This window comes from Neurospora tetrasperma (assembly GCF_000213175.1).
Source record: "Neurospora tetrasperma FGSC 2508 unplaced genomic scaffold NEUTE1scaffold_4, whole genome shotgun sequence".
Lineage (NCBI taxonomy): Eukaryota > Fungi > Ascomycota > Sordariomycetes > Sordariales > Sordariaceae > Neurospora > Neurospora tetrasperma.
In genome coordinates, this window is record NW_009799102.1 from 1,797,596 (window position 1) to 1,812,628 (window position 15,033).

A 15,033-nucleotide genomic window follows, 5' to 3' on the forward strand; every position below is an offset into this window, starting at 1 on the left:
CCCCCCCCCCCCCCCCCCCCGATTTTGGTGCTTAGAATACACCTATTTAGAATACCAAATGTAAAAGTCAACGGTTGCTGACGCCAGTCAGTGAGCGAACGATACACACGGTCAAGAATAGCCAAAATACTCGCCGGGAATATCAAGGATTTCTTCTTTATCTTGAGTCAACATCAATCGCAGAGTGACGTCGTCCACAACAACTGCTTGCCTGTAGGATTTTATACGCAGGGGTAATTAGATATATTGCATGCATGCGCATCCATTCATGGGTACGTTATGAACTTTTCTTCCTCACTATCACAGCAACCCAAGAGTAGATCCGGTCCCGGAAACCTGGGTTAAACAATGTCTAATGGACACCCGTCCTCTTTGCTAACCTGTGATATCCAGGCAAAAATCGAAAACAACGACAACCAGATGCTAACCGTAGCAGTAAAAAGGGCTTTGAATGGGTTGCAAAAGGATCTTGATCAAACTTGTATATGTATTTTGTCTTTGTGTGTAAGTCCCATTACAGTCTAGTGTAACCGTTTGTCTACCCTCGCCGCGCTCTTTGAAAATGCTAAGGAGTAAGAGAACCACGCGCGCCCAAACACCTGTCATGTAAACTATCTGCAAGAAATCCAAACATCAACCGGCAACTACCACCAAAGATCCCGTTCTCCACAAACCCGTGCTCATTTCATCGACGAGTTTGAATTCCTACACGACACGATACCACATCATATCCTCTACCACCTACGGAGGGAGTCGCTGAAGACTACCTCGGGTGAGGGAACTCATCCTCCAACTTAAGTTTCACACCCACATTCATACTGATAAGCTCCTGCACCAGCAACTTGCAAGCATACGGCATTGTCATCTGGGTAACGTTCCTCGTGCTCTTGCAAGCGTTGCAGTAGCCCTTGTAGCCGAACAGGCCACACTCCTGGCAGACGTCGAGCTCGGTGCCATCCGAGGATATCATGAGACGCTCCAGCAACAACTGCGAGGCGCCGTAGGCGATCAAGCAATCGCGCTCCATCTCTCCAAGACGGAGACCGCCGTCGCGTGAACGGCCTTCGGTGGGCTGGCGCGTGAGGATGGCGCGAGGGCCGCGCGAGCGCGAGTGCATCTTGTCCTGTACCATGTGCTTGAGGCGCTGGTAGAAGATGGGGCCGTTGTAGATGTAGGCCTCCATGGGCTCACCCGTGATGCCCGAGGTGAAGTAGTCTTTACCCTCCCACGAGAAGCCGTGGTCGATCAGGGCCTGGCCCATGGACTCGACAGGGTGCGAGCGGAAGGCATCGCCGAAGCCGTAGTCCTTCTCGCCAGCGATGACCGAGGCTTTGCCGGTCAGGCACTCGAAGAGCTTGCCGACTGTCATTCGAGAGGGGAAACCGTGGGGGTTCATGATGATGTCGGGGCGGAGGCCCTTGTCGGAGAAGGGCATGTCCTCTTCGTTGACGATGATACCGACGACACCCTTCTGACCGTGACGGGACGAGAATTTGTCACCAAGTTCCGGCCTACGGGTCTGGCGGGTTTGGACCTTGATAAGCTTGTTCTCCCGTTCGTTGACCGAGATCATGACCTTGTCAATGATGGCCGGGTCGGAAATGCGGTAGTTGGTTGATGCATCACGGTAGTCGTCTGACCCACGATCGCCAGCAATTCCAGTAGAGATCTGGTCCAACGGGGTCTCCTTCTTGATCATCGTTTGTCCGGATTCAACCTTTGAGCCCACCTGGGCCAGGCCATCGGCGTCGAGGATGGCGTGCTTGACAATGGGCTTGTCGTCTTCGTCCTTCATGATACCGCCGACCCTGTCGCGGCGCCCATTCGTATAGCCTTGCAATTCGGCGGTATACTTGCGGAACACTTGGCAGCGGCCGAATCCACGATCCAGAGAAGCCTTGTTCAGAACAAGCGCATCTTCGATATCGTAGCCAGAGTAAGACATGACAACGACGGTGGCGTTCTGTCCTGCCGGGAGCTTGTCGTAGTGGATAAGTTGAATCGTCTTTGTAATGACCATTGGTCGTTGGGGATAAACAAGGGTATAAAGAAGGGTATCGATTCTGTTGAACTGATTGTAGGCAATAGCACCAATGGCTTGTTTACCCATAGCGCACTGGTAAGTATTACGGGGAGACTGGTTGTGATGGGGGAAGGGAATAAGACCAGCGACTGCTCCGAGAATCGTGAACGGCTCAATTTCCATGTGCGTAGTGCTGTTGGTGATTTGATCCTCCTGAAGCGCCACAAGGGTATCGTTCTCTTCGTTGACATCGAGATACTCAACCACGCCGCTGGTCAGGAAAGTGTCGAATGTCGCTTGACCGAGTTGAAGCATCTTCAGGTGCTCTGCCTTCAACATGGATTTGCCGTTCTTGACGATGATGTACGGGCGGCAGATACGTCCTTCATCGGTAGCGATATGAACCGCCGAGAAGTGCTCGTTGATGTGGATGCTCACAAAAGGAGAGACCCAGCCCCGGCGACGCAAAGTTCTAAACCTGGCGGCAAACCGCTTTGGCTCCCTGGTCACAGCAAATGGCGTACCGTTCAGATGGATGATATACGAGCCTTTGCTGTGCATCTCTGTTCCGGTGTATTCTCGAATCGGTCCCACGCTCTCATCAGCAGCGAAAATCATCTTCTTAACTGGCTCCTCCGGCACATTCGTGGTGATATGTGTCATGAGTGCCAAATTCTTTACCAGACCACAGGCTTCACCTTCAGGTGTATCAGAGGTGCAGAGCATACCCCACTGCGAGGGCTGTAGGGCTCTTGGACCGGAAACCTTTCTTGTTTTTTCGAACTGTGAGCTGATACGCGTCATCATACCCAGCGCAGCGATATAACTGAGTCGACTGAGCACGTGGGTGATACCGGCTCTGTTCATGTTGAAACGCTTGACCGTCCAGTTGCCGCTCTGAATAGCGCGGTTAAGACCGTGAGAGATATAATGGCCGTTAGCCATGATCGCACCATGGGGATCATACGTAGAGGTACGGTTGGGTTTCTTGAAAAAGTTGTCAATGTTGTACTTGACGTCTGAAATGAACTTTTTGAACAAGTCTTCAAATAGAAGGGAGATCAGCTGTCCAGCCAATTCCAATCTCTTGTTGCCGACGAAATCTCTGTCATCGACGAGCTTGGGGTTCTGAGCTGCCATCAGCACGCGGCGAACCATCATGGCAATGTAGACGGCCTTGGGATAGAAGTCGAGACCCTCAACAGTAACGTGCGCAATAACTAGGTTCGCAAGTGCGTCGAGACCTTCTTCGGCATGGTTTCTTCGAGGAGCGGCACCAAATTTTGGTCTGTTACCGCCCATCTTGACTCTAGCACCAACGTATTCCAACGCTTGTTGTTGTGTGTAGACACCAGCTCTTCCGGCTTCATCAAAGTTGATGAGGAAATCATCCTGGTAGCGCGCATCGCCACCGCAAACCAGCTCGATAATGTCGTTGTCGGAAAGACCACCGAAGGCCTTGAGAACGATGACGATGGGAATGGGCTCGGAGAGGGTGTTGTGCTGCAGGACGATCCGGTCCTTCTTGAGTACGACGTAAGTCTTTGACTTTCTCTCGTGTGTAGAACTGGTAACCGAGGCCATGACTCCGCCGGTCTTCTCGTCGGCCTCAACAATGATACGGTTCTTGCTAAGCTGTTCCTGAATCAAAATGACCTTTTCGGTTCCGCCAATAACGAAGTAGCCACCGGGATCGAGAGGGCACTCGTTGAAGACCTCCATCTGGGCATTGGTGGCGCCGTTGAGGTAGCACTTTGCGCTCTTGAGCATGACGGGAATGCGGCATAGCGGGATGTTCTTGCGGACGATGACGTTCTTGTCGCGGGTGTAGGCGATGTCGACTTCGACGGGGGCGGCATAGGTCAGGTCGCGGAGACGGCACTCCATGGGGGTGACGGGGTTTCGAGACTGGACTTGTTCGCCATCTTCGGTGCGGGTGGGCATGCCGACGCGAATGTCTCTGAACTCGAGCCAAAAGTTGGGGTCCTGGTCGCTGCGGACGACACGGTTGGCCCTGACGATGTCCTTAATTTCCTCATTGACGAAGTAGTTGTACGAGTCGATGTGTTGCTTGACGAGGCCCTTGACCTTGAGGAAGGCCGGGACAAGATGGAACTTGTCCTGCGTGGTCGAGACGGGATCGGTCAGCTTCTTGCCATTGTAGAACGGCTCCAGCAGGGCCTCGAAGCCATCGTCGAGAGCCGCCATCCTTGCATGTGCTGACTGCGGGTGACGGTTCGTCGTGTCGATCGGGCCGGAGGAATGGAGGATGGCGATGATGGGACGCGGAACGACCGGGGATGCGTGTTTGGTTGAGAAGATGCGCCTTGTAGTTGTGTAGGTTTCGATGTGATTTTTGGCCCCGCGGCAAATTGATAAGGATTAGTTGCGATAAACTTTTTCTACGGGCTGGCCGCTGCCGTTCTTGTCAGGTCAGTAGAGGTAAGCCGCGGCTGGGGCGGTGGGGGACGACGGGGCGGGAGTGGTCTGTGCTTAACTGTTAGTGTAGTGTACACTAGTGCAGTGTTGTGGTGCCCGACCGGTGACTGCAGTGGTAACTGGTATGCCGAGGCCAAAATTGTTAGCGCCCACGTTTTGGACCCCTGATTGACAGTTACATACATACCTCTAGGGTAGGTAGGTAGGTAGGTTCCTGTTCCACTTTTGGCCGTGCCCTGTCTGTCACCTTTGTGAAACCTTTCCTTTTGCTTTGACTCCAGAGTCACTTTGATGTTCGTGATAAGGAACCCCCGCCTCTGTGCTACTCCGACACATCTGCCTCCTGGTGGTAGGTTGTATTTACCTATCCAACCTCAACTGGCACAACGATTTGAACAATTTGTAGCGGGGTTAGGCCAGCTAGGTAACCTCAAGATAGGTAGGTATGTATCCGTTCTGCTGAATCTATCCGCGCCAAGCGGAAGCCGGGCCTTTGATCGACACACAAGTCAACAGGGGAGAGCTTCGGGTCATGAAATCACCTGCCGGGTCGTTCATTATTTCTCTCCTACCTGTTATTATGTTGATGGTCTTCTTCGGTCTTTGTTTGTTGGTTATGGCAGCCTTTGAATTGCTAATCGCATACAACGGAGGTTGATGTTATTCCCAAGTGCTGTGCCCGTCATCACCTGCTCCGGCTTTGATAATCAGAGAAGGGTTATGCTTCTGGCTGATTATACAAACGTCAAGAGTCGCATCACCGTTGGCCGTGTCTTTTCGCATAGTGTAGGTAGGTACCCATCTTTTCCCAAGCCAGCTCCAGCAGGGTGCTACCTTGCTTGAATCGACCTGGAACCCAACCCAGCAGTGGGGAAAAATCCGAAGGAGGAGCAATTGAAAAAGGCGACGAGATTTTCACATCAGGGTTGAACACTTGGGCGCTGCACTTGTGCGTTCGCTTTCTCAACCATGATCTCAATGAGCATTCTAGGACATCCCATATCCCGGCGTCTAGCTATCACCTGGCTGTCGTACATTTAAGTGATCAGAAAGTAGATCGATCTCCTCTCTTATATTGAATCTTCCATAGGGCAGAAGTGAGGGTTAGAGTGTCCAGCCTTGAACATTGACGGCTACTGGTACCTGCCAGTCACTCACTGTCTTATGCCTTTTGTCACTATAGCTACCTTTCCCATGCCTTGTCTCGAGCTTGTCTCGCTTGTCAGCTAGAGGGGAGTGCTGCAACACGCAATCCCTCTCCGTTCTGTCGCCAGCCAATCATTCCCTATCCGGTTCCAGACAAGGCCTAACATAGCGCAGGGGCAGCTGCAGACTGGACGCAAGGGCGCGGGTAAGAGAATCTGGGGCAGCCACCTCGTGGATTGCCTCACTGCAGGCCGTATAACGCCCGGCGACGCCTATACACCGCTAATTCCTCAGGATTTCCACTTTGCCGTCTCTGATGTTCCGTTCCATGTAAATCCTGGGGGTTCCTCGTAAGGCGATATATCTGGGAACTGAAGCAGGGCAAAGGCAGGAAGAGGCTTTATCTCCATCCTACAAATACCCCCTGGGCAGAGTCAGGGTAGGTACCGTAGGCTTGGATCCCTCATCGCCTTCGCCTGCTGTTGTCTTGTAGAGCACATGTCCGTTTACAGGCCATGTTCAAGGGATCTGGTAGCAACTGAAGGCTGTCTCGTTGTCTAACATGGTCAGATACTCCAATGTCACGCCGTAAAGCCGCATTTGTAATCATTCGCAACTCTGGCTGTCAACTTCCAAAGAAGTGGAAGGGGAAAGGGAAAAGAGGAAGAAGACAGCGACGATGAGGTGAGGAGAGCTTCCACTCACTTCGCAAGTACCAGTACCTCTCCGAAGGGTGCAAAGCGGGGACCTCTTAGCGCAATCGCCCTTGGCCAGCAGATCCAATGATTGGGCTTCTGTCGTCCATCCACTGCGGAATCGAAGCACTAGTCTCTGGCTGTCAGGGGTTCTCGAACCCAGCATGCAGCATGTCCTCGTGTAGAGGTACTTAGCTACCTACCTAGTACGTAGATGGAGGTGAGTTGACAGTCCTGAGGGCATCCACAGAAGAGAAGTGACATGGACCACAGCGGCACCTCCAGCGGCAGCGGCAGGCTGGGCTGGGGGGTGTTGAGGTCCAGTGCCCGCGAGAGAGGAAGCGGGTGGCATCCCATCCTCTCGCGCATCCCCATCCGTTCGGTGCCACCAACCGACCGTGACCGTCAGTCTTCCGCCATACACTCCCTCTACTTCGACCTCCCAACCCGTCAGGCTTACTCGTCCTCCATCCCATCTCTCTTCGCTCTTTTTGCTGTATTACTACCACTCCCGAACCTGCTGCTCCAGGCTTCCCGGGGCGCAGCGTATAGAGTATACGTGCGCCGACGAGACATATTGTTTCGCTTGGTACCTCTACGACTAGGTAGGTAGGTAACCTTGACGTCGTTCCTTCAATCGCACCCCGTCCATCACATACCTCAGGTCCCGGGCCACTCATACGCCTTCCATCCCCTCTCGACCTCGGGCGCTGGAGCCCACGAGAGCCACGGCCTCGTCCTCACCCAGCGCTGGCCCATCCCAATGCCCAGTCAGTCTCATAATGGGCGCCATAGAGGTACTCAGGCTGCTCCAGTCTTGAGGACACGGCCGACTACAAGCGCGCGGTCCTATGCCTGCCCACGGCTTGGATGGCCATCGCACCAGCTGTCAGCATCCTGAGGAGCTTTGGGATTCAACACACTAGCCTTGCCGAACCCGAAGGAACTATTTTTGATTGCGACTCGCCGAGGGGTCAGCCATTCGTCACTACAACTGCTCTACATGTGGCTGTACATGGCACATTATCGTCCTCATGGTGTTGCTTCTTCTCACAGTGCTCGTCTTGGTATTCGCTGAAAAATATATGTCGACTAACGCTTGTGTGTGGTATTAGATTATAGAGGGAGCAGCCGCCGACGAATCCATCACCCTGTATAACAAAAGTGTATCGATTAGCAACTGTAAAGCCGAGATAATCATGGACGAGTTCTACCGCCCCCAGCCCCAGCGGGGCGAATCGCAAATGGCGCCCTCCTTTGTCAACAGGAGCGGTCCCTCCCTACCGCGCCGATTCACCGCAGAATCGGGCCATGTACCAACACTATCATCCTTTATACCTGGTTCCCAGCGCCCACCCGAGCCCATCGAGTTTGCTGCTACTCCTGCTGCGGTACGTTCTTCCGGTCCCGGCCGCCTCTGCTCTTGGTGCAGACGCGACGGTGACATGTTTGTTGGGTATGGAAGATCATGCTGATCATGCTTGGTAGACTCTCCACAAGGTTCAGCTGGTAAGTCGCAACTTGTTCGCAACGACGGCCCCAGGTGCCCGCTAACCTCGCGGCCCATGCGGTTGCCTTGACAACAGTTAGAAAAGAAGAGACAGGAATACGAACGAATCCGAGAGAGCAAGCGGCGGTTCGAAGCCGAGCTCTCTAAACTAGACGCTCAGCAGCGTCAGGAAGAGCGCGAACTCGCACAGATGGCAGAGGATCTGCAGATAGGCAGATTCGCCGGCCACCAGTCCGAGCCGACCACACCCCCCGAATATCGCGATGCCTCAAGAGGCTTTCCCTCCATGTTTTCCCGCCCGAACCGGCACTCGACCGGCCTCGTCAACCGTGGAACCCGCTCCTTGCTCACATCTCCACCGTCGGGGATGCTGCCCATGCGGTTAGCCTTTGATGACCAACTGCCGACACGCTCAGGTCCAGGCTCACGAAGGAACAGTGACGAAGATGAGAAGGAAGAGGCTGTGCGCCAGGATCCCACCAGCCATCGTTCCACCAAAGCGTGAGTATTTGCTTTTCTTCAAGCTGTCGAACAGGTTTTGCGTTGCTCCCAGTCTGCTGCTGCTATCTGATGTGAAGCCGTTGCGGTTTTTGTGATGGGGCCGGAGAAGAGATCATAAGCCCCTCAAATCTACTGTAAAGGGTATCGAAGTTTCGGCCCAATCTTCTGCCTGACTGTGCTCTTGGCCGAATCTCCTCTTTTGCTGTGTCCAAGGCACTCTTTTTCATCCCATAATCGCAAATTATAGGAGAATGGGGATCAATAGCAGACTCGATTATCCACCCAAGTGGGAAGTGATCTATAGAGGTTGCTATTGTCTGACAGGTTACTCCATTCTGGCAATGAACCTTCGTCTATAAAAGCACACGGTTGCGCCCTTCTCTCCTTGACCACAACTTGACTCCTGTATAACTCAACGCACTCGCCCTCAATATCAATTGCAATTACGACCCAGAGCTTGACGTTAACGGGGGATCTGCCTATTAGTACGAACCGCTACTCTATGCCTGTGACCCGATCCCGTACCTCGTACGATATCGGTCTCGAAGACAGTAACAACACAGCCGGATTTCTTTTCGACGACGAAGAAGATAACTCGGGAGAGGGCAGGGCGACTCCCACCGGGCAAGTAAGCAACGCAGACGCTTTCCCTACATTATTTAGACAGCAGGGATATTCCAATAGGGTGAGTTTGGCTTTTTCCGTTCCACTGGTTGCGCGACGGAAAGTGGTGTTTCGATCGATCCTGTCACTCAGCTCCGGCTCAAATTCATTTCACCTGGCAGGCAACTGAGCTTTCAGAAGTCCACTCCTTGAAGTGCTCAGATGCCGGTGAATGTGTTATGCTGGTTTGGTGCCCCAAGGCACTTGCGGGTTCGAAAACCACACCCACACCCACACCCTCTACCCCCACACCTGACAGCACGAAGCACATCTATTCCTGAACCACCTTGTTGCTTCCTCTTCACTTCGCGCATCTTCCTTGCCCTCGTTTGCACCATCACTGTCAGCAAAACATCCCGCAAATTGTCGTGTACGATAAATGCAGTGGAAGTCTTGTTTATTTTGTTTGCTTCCCCCTCATACCGATATTTCATCCCCTTCCACCACTCCTCCCCCCCAAACTTTTGTTTTTTTGTGATTTTGTGTTGACTCAATATCCCACCCAAAGCTGTCTGCTTCTTCAGCATTAGACGTTGTTTTAGGCCAGTCTTTCGGCCTTGATAGTGTTGGCGCAAGCGGCTGGAACAGCATTAACAAGCATCGTTCACAGCATAGCATGTCTGCTATCGGTTCTGGACAGGCAAGCGGAACAGGCTCAGTGGCTTCGCCTGAGCTGACTCCCATCGGCACTCAGCCCGCAAACGTTCGCCATTCTCTGGACGGTACGAAGCTCTTCCAGGAGAGCGCAATCGGCTCTGCTGACGCAACCCCGAGTTCCGTTATGTCGCCTGCTATCGGCAACATCTTGACCAGCCCCCCAAAGCTCCAGCAATCGTTTTCCGCCAACGACGTCCCGGTCCTCAAGTCTGCGAACGGTCAGTCTAACAACAACCACGCCCAGCAGCACTTTCATAACCACAACGCTGGCCTTGGTCGTATCCCAGCTGGTGCCATGGCCGCGCGCCATACACGTGAGCTTTCTGGTGATACCGGTTTGACGAACAGCCGTGATAACGGCGGCTACCCTTCAATCACTTCGACTTTGCACGCCAATGCTGCACCATTTGGACCTGTCGCTCCTCAGCAGCAGACCTCTGCTGCAGTCAACACAGGCTTGACCTCGACGGCACCAGCGATGCCCTATTCCTACTACCCACCGGGCCCCAACTATGCCCCTCCTGGCAACAACGCTGGATACGGAAACCTCCCCATGATGATGCAGAACATGTCCGTTGGCAACAACAACCCGGCAGCCGTGTATGCCCCTCAAAACTATACGGGATACGGCGCGTTGTACAACACCGGTAGCAGCCCTAGACAGCCCCAGGATAGCCAAGCCCGTGTTATTCAGAGCCGGCGCGCCATGGACGGTGAAGGTGAGCACATCGCAACCTCCAGATTTCACCAGATCGCTAACCTTTCAATGGCAGCCATGTCTCGTTTCAACAACCTGCCTCTGGAGCAGGTTGTCGGCACCATTTACACGCTATGCAAGGATCAGCATGGTTGCCGCTACCTACAGAAGAAGTTGGATGATCGTAACGAGGAACAAATCCACATGATTTGGCTCGAGACTAACCAACATGTGATCGAGCTGATGACGGATCCTTTTGGCAACTACCTCTGCCAGAAGCTGCTCGAGCTCTGCAGCGAAGACGAACGCACTGTTCTCATTCGAAATGCAACATCAGATATGGTCCGCATCGCTTTGAATGCCCACGGCACTCGAGCGCTGCAGAAGATGATCGATTCCGTCAGCTCACCAGCTCAAATCAACCTCATCATTGAAGCGCTCCGCAATCGCGTTGTTGAGCTCATTCAAGATCTCAACGGTAACCATGTCATTCAAAAATGTCTGAACAAGCTCAATGCCACCGATGCCAGCTTTATCTTCGATGCTGTTGGACAAAACTGCGTTGAAGTTGGCACCCATCGCCATGGCTGCTGTGTTCTTCAACGTTGCATTGATCACGCCGATGGGGCCAAGAAGATTTGGCTTATTGAGCGTATCACAGCCAACGCCGTTACCCTTGTCCAGGACCCCTTTGGCAACTACGTGGTTCAGTACATCATTGATCTGAACGAGCCGAGCTTTACCGAGCCCCTCGTTGGCCAGTTCCTCGGTCGGATTCCACAGCTGTCGAAGCACAAGTTCAGTTCCAATGTGGTCGAGAAGTGCCTGCGTTGTGCTTCTCCTAATTCCAAGGACAGGATCGTCAGCGAAATCATGTCACAGAATGAGATCAAACAGCTCATGCAGGACTCATATGGCAACTACGTTGTTCAGACGGCACTGGACTATGCTACTCCGTCCATGAAGCACCAGCTGGTTGAGGCTATTCGTCCTCATTTGCCTGCTGTCCGCGCGACACCTTACGGCCGACGCATCCAGGCCAAGATTCAGACTTACGACAACCAGACCCAGAGCGGTACGAGCACTAGTGGTCAAGCGACTCCTGCGGATCCGGCAGGCGGCCAGATTTCCCTTCGTCCCGCGCAGCACAACCGTGCCATGTCCAACAATACGTCAATTCTCACTAGTGGCGGACTAGGAAGTGGCGCGAACGGCATCAACGGTGGTAATGGGCATCCCCTAGGCACCGTTTTCCCCGCAAGCAACATGATCACAGTTCCGCCTCCTGCATCGCAGCAGTTTCCTCCCGCTGGCGCCCCGGCTGAGAATGGCCAGAACTGGGTCTAAGCAGTGATACGAAAGCGTCTAGCAAGACGGACGAAAAGGGTGTACATTATATGATGAGAGATGAGATCACATTTCGAATGGCTTTCACTTATCCATCGGCTTGGGGAGTTTCCTTCCTCGGACGGACACGGACCTCGCTGGTCTCTTAATACCTGACAAAAACGGGACAGAGTTCCATTAAACAGATAATTTGCTAAGATAAAGAGAGATCTTTTTCCTTTTTTTCTGATCTGATCTGGTATCATCGGTAACGATCCTGGTACTGGGGAGCGGTTATTTTTCTCTTTTTTTATCAGCGAAACGTGTTTCGGGCAACTAGGCGACGAATCAAAATATGAGAAAGAGAGTTATCGAGCTTTAAGCAGGAGGCGGAGGCACTATGGAAGATTATTTCAAAATCATCTGCAAGGGTGCCTTCTGCTTTCTAACTTCTTTGTTGTACAATACGTCTCTCAAGCTCGATCTCGAATAGGAAGAAAGGGGAGAGGTACGATAGCGTTAGGACAGGTTGCCGTAGCATAGATCTTTCAAGGATAATAATCGAAAGTTCCGTTCCATTGCCTTCCTCAACCTCGTGTTGTCGCTTTTATCTCCAAATTCCTTCCCTATTCTGTGTTTTGCGCTTTTCAGGGACTCATGTGGAGTTGCCATTTTCTTCAGATGTAGTTGTGGAAACTTCCACCCAACACAGAGACTTTGATATGCTTCTCTCATTACCATCGCCTCGCCGTGTTCCTAACATGGGTCATATATGAAATCTGAATCGAAAGCCTCGTTCTCATCCTGGACTTGAAACTAAACAATCCCAAATGTTTTCATCCATCGGCCTTGCAGAAACAGAGTACATAACTCACGTCTTACTGTGCCTCATAGAGACGGCAGAGAGATATGACCAACTCGTAAATAGAGATTCATCGTTGGAGACCAAAATAGGCCATTCGTTGTTGACGCGCTTCTCCTATTTTTCATCCCTGTATCGTAAACATGGCCGCAAGCCACACGTCTGATGATAATGAGATTGATGATGATGAATCACTGCACCAAGCAGAGAAAAAGGTTGACACTAAAATTTGCCTGGAAAAGTGACTGACTGACCTATGATAATGGATGACCCCGAGACCAGTAAGGACAGATGAGGAGAACGATCAAGAGGAGAAACATATAAAACGCATACTATTACTGCAAGTAAACAGGAAAGGAATGTATCAGAACACACTCAGCAACTCCATTTCTCGACTCCTTCGTCTTGATCGATCATTTCGTGACAAGGGGGGCAGAAAAGACACAGTTCTTTGGGCGAAGACTGGACGACGAGAGCATGACGGATTGATTCGATCGAGTTGAGGGTTGGCCTACTGGTAAAGCGATACGTGTATACATTCAGATTGATATCTACCACTGTTGACATTGGTGGTTTAAACAAAAGCCATGACCGATTTTCTAGCACATAGGTAAAGGTATCGATTCACGTAGTCGTTCGTTGCCTCGCCACTAGTGTTTGCTCTCTGCCGAAGAGAACAAGTCTAGACCATGCAGAAAGAATCTGGGAAGCTTTTTGCGAAAGGAATTTGCATATCGTATGATGCCGGGAGACCGTTCTGGCGTAGGAGCCGGACATTTGGCGGACCATCCTCGAGCTTTTCAAGTTGAATAGAACATAGGAACCGAAAGCATCGCCACGCCGATAGGAAGAAGTCAGTCCGTAAGGCAAGATCCACTTCATTCATTGGCAGCAAAACGTGGAATGAAGATATGAAAGTCACACATAGATGATCATAAGAATGCCATTAAAAGGACAGAGGTATCATATGCACACCAGAAAATGCGTTTAGTCCATTTTGGTGAGCTAACTGGATCTTCCACCAATCCCTGCGGATTCACCCTTCTTTCCGTTGTGTCCCAGCGATGATGATTTGCAATCAAGACACTGTCGCTGTCGAGACCATGAAGAGGAGCACGACAACAAGAAGTTCCCTTGTTTCCCAAAGACCCAGCTAAGAAGCGTGCCAATGAGCAGAACAGCCAGAGCCAGCGCCAGATCCCGTAGACTACGGACCTCTTGGGCGAGCCGTTTACCGGTAGCGCCAGAGGGAGAGGGTGTTGTGGCGCTTCCAGGTCTTTCTGCGGCCAGCGCGGGTCTTGTTGTAACGGTGACCCTTGTTGAGACCGCGCGAGCGCTTGCCGGTGGAGGTAAGGCCACGGGACTCGCGGTGCTTGTGGACGGGGTTGACGATCCAGTTGATGCGGGGGTCGCGGCGGATGGCCTTGTGCTGGGGGTCGACAAGGATAACCTCGAAGTACTTGTAGGTAGAGTCCTGGTTGATCCAGTAGGAGTTGAGGACGCGGAGGTTGGCGCAGCGGCGGCCGACACGCTCCTCGGCAGTGGACTTGAGGGAGCGCTGGTACTTGAGCTGGTTCACACCCTGGTTGGTGGGCTTGCCTGTTGGGGGATATCAGCAAACTGGAAACCATCGCAAACTCTGGCGCTAAAGAAAACGTACCGTAGGTGGCACCCTTAGGGACGGGCTTCTTGCGGCCACCGCGACGGACACGGGCGCGGTAGATGACATAGCCCTGCTTGGCCTTGTAGCCGAGGCGGCGGGCCTTGTCGGGGCGGCTGGGTCTCGAGGCCCGGTGGATGACGTTCAACTGGCGAAGCTATATTGATGCACTCTCAGCAAATGTTCAACGAGTGTATAGCAAGAACGGTGGCGCGAAAAATTTCGGCGCGGTCCCCCAGATTGACAGAAACAAGTGTATGAGTGAGTTCGCGGGAGCGGATGAATCCTCTCGTAGAACTCGCTTCCCACTGTTCCCATCAAACAGGTTCTCTCGCCAAAAAAGGCCGACCGTCCACAGATATTCTTTCGGCAACCGTTCTCGATCGGTGTATGCTTTGTTTCAACTAACCTCCCAGCAGCGAACGCGAAGAAGGAAGCGAACGACGTCGCTCTGCTTCTTCTTCTGAAGCTCTTCGAGGTATTTGAGGGCACCCATTTTGACTCTGCAAACACCAAGTTGTCGTCGGTTAGTCGCTGCCTGCAAGAAAAAAAAAGGGAACGAAAGGAGCGAAAGAATTACAACTCTTGCGAAAAGAGAGTAACGCGGGTTCGGCAGCGGACGGAAAATGATAAAGGCGCGTACGTACCAGACCCCGAGGTTGATTCCTGCGTTAGTGAAGTCGACGGAAAGATCACCAGCGGAAAGTTCAAAAATTTCGAGGAATTGAGTGTTGTGAGGGAGAGGACGCAAAGCCCTAATTGCGTGCCGCCCGGCAACTAGTCCACTTCGGGCTAGCTTATAGTGGCTCGTGCACGTAAGCCCCACTGAATTCGAAGTCTTGGCAACATCAACG

The 15,033-nt window shown here is 52.4% G+C and overlaps 4 protein-coding genes across 4 annotated transcripts; 2 read left to right on the forward strand and 2 right to left on the reverse strand.

Annotated features, from left to right (window-relative positions):
• Positions 1-511: 511 nt before the first annotated feature.
• On the reverse strand, positions 512-4,231 carry NEUTE1DRAFT_83883 (uncharacterized protein; the record flags this gene model as incomplete). Its single annotated transcript, XM_009853847.1, has 1 exon — positions 512-4,231. One exon carries the CDS (start codon positions 4,229-4,231, stop codon positions 764-766), a length of 3,468 nt encoding a protein of 1,155 aa, XP_009852149.1.
• A 3,271-nt stretch (positions 4,232-7,502) lies between these two features.
• NEUTE1DRAFT_44724 (uncharacterized protein) lies at positions 7,503-8,452 on the forward strand (the record flags this gene model as incomplete). Its single annotated transcript, XM_009853307.1, has 4 exons — positions 7,503-7,694; positions 7,792-7,812; positions 7,890-8,314; positions 8,392-8,452. The coding sequence occupies 4 exons, from the start codon at positions 7,503-7,505 to the stop codon at positions 8,450-8,452; spliced, it is 699 nt and encodes a 232-aa protein (XP_009851609.1).
• A 403-nt stretch (positions 8,453-8,855) lies between these two features.
• Positions 8,856-11,903, forward strand: NEUTE1DRAFT_65206 (uncharacterized protein; the record flags this gene model as incomplete). Its single annotated transcript, XM_009853848.1, has 3 exons — positions 8,856-8,942; positions 9,486-10,353; positions 10,408-11,903. 2 exons carry the CDS (start codon positions 9,594-9,596, stop codon positions 11,676-11,678), a joined length of 2,031 nt encoding a protein of 676 aa, XP_009852150.1.
• A 1,139-nt stretch (positions 11,904-13,042) lies between these two features.
• NEUTE1DRAFT_117386 (uncharacterized protein) lies at positions 13,043-14,821 on the reverse strand (the record flags this gene model as incomplete). Its single annotated transcript, XM_009853849.1, has 4 exons — positions 13,043-14,118; positions 14,180-14,336; positions 14,589-14,682; positions 14,760-14,821. The coding sequence occupies 3 exons, from the start codon at positions 14,673-14,675 to the stop codon at positions 13,751-13,753; spliced, it is 612 nt and encodes a 203-aa protein (XP_009852151.1).
• Positions 14,822-15,033: the final 212 nt, after the last annotated feature.